The sequence below is a fragment of the Microtus ochrogaster genome, chromosome 4, assembly GCF_000317375.1.
Source record: "Microtus ochrogaster isolate Prairie Vole_2 chromosome 4, MicOch1.0, whole genome shotgun sequence".
NCBI classification, from domain to species: domain Eukaryota; kingdom Metazoa; phylum Chordata; class Mammalia; order Rodentia; family Cricetidae; genus Microtus; species Microtus ochrogaster.
Genome location: NC_022011.1, coordinates 37,432,681 through 37,437,551, shown reverse-complemented (window position 1 = coordinate 37,437,551; position 4,871 = coordinate 37,432,681). Strand labels below are relative to the sequence as shown.

The 4,871-nt window shown below is 39.3% G+C and overlaps 1 protein-coding gene across 1 annotated transcript; it reads right to left on the bottom strand.

Annotated features, from left to right (window-relative positions):
- Positions 1-3,582: 3,582 nt before the first annotated feature.
- Positions 3,583-4,571, bottom strand: LOC101995312 (olfactory receptor 1L4). The gene has a single exon (XM_005345934.1). It carries the CDS (start codon positions 4,510-4,512, stop codon positions 3,583-3,585), a length of 930 nt encoding a protein of 309 aa, XP_005345991.1. The 5' UTR covers positions 4,513-4,571.
- Between the last annotated feature and the right edge of the window lie 300 nt (positions 4,572-4,871).

The following is a 4,871-nucleotide window of genomic DNA, read 5'->3' as shown; positions in this document are numbered from 1 at the left end:
TCTGTTCCTAATGTCTCAAACACTGACACCACATCAATCATTTATCATTTGTTCCTCTCTTCCTGAATTTGAGGATTTATGTACATGTTTTTGTGTTATAGTAATTGTTATTGCTCTGTTATTCTACTTAGGTTGTTTCATGAGATCACTGAGGATAATGTAGAAATCTAAGGTATCCCTGAGGTCTGAAAAAAAAATCTCACAGTTAAAGTTCCTGAGATATAGAAGAGACAATCTAGAGACAAATGTATTTTAAAGAAATCAATTTAAATTTTTCCAAGTAGGAAGGAAATATCTCTCGTTAGATCTTAGAGCCAGAGTAAATGCAAAGAAATCCAGATGCAGAAGAACAATAGCCAGATACAAATCAAGAATAAAACCATAAGCAAAAAGCCATTTGAGAGCAAAGAATGGTGGCTGCTGGCCCTGCATGGGTGGCTTTCCCTTTTCTATTCCACAAGGCTCAGGGAATACTTAGAAAGAGAGACCTGAGAGAATGTAGAAGCCAGCGGATGGGAAGTGTACAGCAGAGTCTTCTAGATATGACATAGCTATTGGGCTATGAACTTATTGTAGCCACAACTGTCTGCACCAGATCTGCTCAAAGGAGTGCGGCCAACAACATTTTGTCATGGATGGGGGAAGGGTTCATGGCTCCAACCCTCTTTGAAGAAGTTTGGGGAGAGGTGCCATTTTTCCCCATGGTAGCCACTGATTAGTGGCCCTTGTTCTAGAAAATAAATTATTATTTGTGTTCAGATAAAAACATATAATTAATTTCAGTATGTCAAACATGCCAAACAACAATAAAACAAACCACAGACCATGAATGGTGGGTTTTTTATTTTTTTATTTTTATTTTTTTGGGACAAAGTGTTTAATTAAGAGAGGGACTAGGGGATGAAAATAACTAAAATTCATTATGTAAGTGTATGACACTGTCAAGCAATAAACATACTTTAAAAAGAGAATGGTAGTTTATTTCTCTTTAGACAAATAGAAGCTTAAGAATGAAACATGAATACAAACTCCACCACTGACTCCATAGTCTCACTCCATGTTCTACCCAACCTTCTCACTGTATCTCACTTTTCAATCTCTTTTTTCATAACATTTTTAATTGAATTTTGGGGGAATTTCACATCATGTACCCCAATTCCATTCATTTTCTAGTCCTTCCATATCTAGCTTCCACCCTTGTAGCCTCCACTCAGCAAAGATAACAAAAACAAAAGCAAAAACAAAACAAAACAAAAAAAAAACAATCTCATTCTCCCTTCTGGGCAACGACCTCCTCTCTATAACCACAGTGTTCCGTGAACGTACTATTCCACTCCCCTGTCTTTCCTGCATCTCCATCACATAGTCACTTGTTTTAGTGCATTGGAGGTTGCAGTGTGTCACATAGTGCCTTTTTGCCCAGCCAGCCCAAAAACTTTACTTAAGAATGTTGTTAGTTGTTAATCTAGTTCTACATCCCTGGTTTCTGCTACAATGTCAATACTGTTACCTGTAGTTGTGGGGGGATCCTGCAACTATGGATCCACAGGGGCAGCACTTTCACAAACCCCAGAAGCATTTAGATGGGGAAGATGTTGGGGTAGCCCAGCTCAAAGTCCTGGATCTGAGTCTGGGGGGTAGTTGAGTTGGCCAGCTTTCCCAAACCTATGTCACCAGAGCTATCTTCCCCTTTGGCCAGGTGAGGGGTGGGGCCAGCTCTCTCATTCTCCCACATTCAGGGTACTGGGTCCAGCTTTCCCATTGAGTGTGACCTCCCTCACACCTACACATGCACTGAGTTCATGGACAGCTTCAACTACCTGCACATGTTGCCCTCCCACTTGCACATGATATCCTCCACACCTGCACATGTGATTCTCCCCATACCTGCACATGCGATTCCTATACCTGTACTTGAGAGCCCCATGCCTGCACATGGGGTGGTTCTAGGAGTCAAAGCACTTATTTGGCTTATAAGCTATTACATGTTGGATTAAATTATTTATTTAATATATGCTAGAAGTTTTTCACATCTGAAATATCTCACTGACATCATTTAATATTTGGCATGAGAACATTATGACATACAATGAAAGGAAGTTGGTGTTTTTAACTTAGCATCTCAAAGCCCAATGATTAAGGTCAGGTATGCTTATATAAATATGAAGACAATTGAAACTGAATTTCTTTTATGTCCTGCTGGGTACTTTCTTATATTTCAGAGTGGACACAGAGCAGCAATGGAAGAGAAATTTATTTCTAATGCCAGATGTCTCTGTGTTCCATTGAAGCACCAAACTTTTCAACATCTTGAAAGTTCATGGTCATGTATTTAAACTTCTGATGTTGCTTATAATAAGTTGGGTATTGGGAAATACTGCTAGTGGTAGAGCTCAATGAAGCATATGGATTCAGTCATGAATCTATGTCTTTATTTAACATTTTATTGACATCACAGGCATAAATTGCTTATTAGACAACATCCACACTGGCATGGATATATAATTTACAATAAAACATGTAGTAGTTCTTAATGATCTCCATGCAAACCACATGATTTGACTGATGGTCTTTCATGGCTTCCTTTGTTTGAGTTCTGCTTAGAAATGGTAAAGGTCCCTTGGATTAGAGTGTTGATTTGTCAGTAGAAAATCTTCAAGAATATTTCCTATCTTCAGACAAAGCAATGACTAATACTTATAAAGATAGCTTTATAGCCCTGTCTTATAAACTGTCTGAAATGGATATCACCTAACAGCTTTCTACAATGAGCATGTGGTGTAGATGAGAATTAAATCTATTTTATTAATCACAAAAATTTTGGGCTATTTATTTGTACAGTAAAACCTGGTGTATATCCTGCCTGATACACTGACATTTATAGCTCAGGAAAGAAGTTTAGGGAAGATTCTTGACATGGAAGAAAATAAAGGTTTAAGAGTAATGGGAGAGGAGCTGTGTCCTGAAATTCACCTGTTATGGAATTAATATAAAATCTGGATGACACCTACAGATATTTTTGTAGTTTCTCTACCTTTCCAACTTCATCCCTCTTATTCTTAAATTGAACAAGACTCACCCAACACCTTCCTCACCACCTCTCAGATGCATTATCATGTTTACTTCTTCTACATAATGAAATGTCTGCACCATGTGAAATATGGCAATTTCTTCACTTTTGAATCTTTTCCTCTCATGTTAAGTCTGTCTTTAGATTGACTTCAGTTCATTAGTCCAGGATGTCTTTCCAAATTTCCTATTATAATCACACAATTCATTATAGTGAACATTGGCCAATTTATAATTCCCAGGTTTGGGGACATGTACATACATATACAGTTTTAAACCTATTGAGTATGGTAAAAATTCCCGAAATCTGCATTCCCGCAGAATATAGTCTGAGAATTATATGAATTTGGCCAAGATGATTGACAGAAATATCACTTTTAGATCAATGATGCTGGTGTTCAACATTAACCTTTGCTACTTAATAGAGGATCATCCATAAATGTATAAAAAGAAAGGGCAACATGGAAATGTGTTAGGTCATCTCTCAATTGTATGTTTCATAATTTGATATTTCTATGAGTGAACTTTGCACATTAACTTCTTCAAACCTCTTTTAATATCTTTGTTCCTCAGGCTATAGATAAAAGGATTCATCATAGGAGTCACTACTGTGTACATAACAGTGGCTACCCGGTCCTTCACCACTGAGTACATGGACAGAGGCCTAAAGTAGACATAGATGACACTCCCATAGAACAGGACCACTACAGTGAGGTGGGAGCCACAGGTAGAGAAGGCTTTCCATTTTCCAGCTACAGAGGGGATCCTGAGCACAGTGACAATGATTCTCAGGTAGGAGAAGAGAATGCATAGGAAGGGGGTCACAATGACAGCCAGGGTCTCAGTCATGACAACAATCTGGCTGGAGGATGTGTCAGAGCAGGACAGCTTCAGCATGGGCTGGGTGTCACAGAAAAAGTGCTTAATGACATGGGAGGCACAGAATGAGAGTCGAGACATGAGAAGAACACGGAACAGGGCATGTAGGTGGGAGATGGTGCAGGATCCCAGGAGCATGAAGAGGCAGCGGTGTGGCCTCATCACCACATCATAATGTAATGGGGTACGGATGGCCACCAGTCTGTCAATGGCCATGGAGGCCAGTAGGTAACTGTCAGTGTTTGCTAAAGCTATGAAGAAGTACATCTGAACTAGACATCCCACATAGGAGATAGTCTTTGTTTCTGAGAGCAGGTTCACTAGCATCTTGGGCACAATAACTGTTGTGAAGCAGATATCCATGAATGATAAGTTGCTGAGGAAAAAGTACATGGGGGTATGGAGCCTGGAGTCAGAGTGGATGACCAGGATGATAAACACATTACCCACCATGGTGACCAGGTACATGATGAAGAAGATGTCAAAAAGGGGTTTCTGCATCTGGGGGTTGGAAGAGAGTCCCAGCAGGATGAAATCTGAGGTTCTGCTGCTGTGGTTGTTCATTTCTCTGTCTCTGGTCAGGTTTTGGAGAACTTTGGGAGAGATATGAAGAACAAATTGACCAAGAGAGTGTAATTTTTAAACTTCAGGCTGTAACAAAATTTAATTGCTGTTCATTAGGATTTGAAAATAAGCTTGATTAATGAAATTTTATTAAAAATAAAAACAGCAGTATTCTGTCCCAAAACACCAGCAGAAGTTTCCTGCTTTACTAAAAGGCCATGCTGATAATCAACAATCCCAGGTAAGAATCTGTGTCACAGATCACCAACATTTACTCAGAGTTCTTCCAGCTTTTGCCTCAAAAGAAACCCTCCCCTAGTCTTTATATCTCAGCCCACAACTCTGGTGGAAACCCCAGC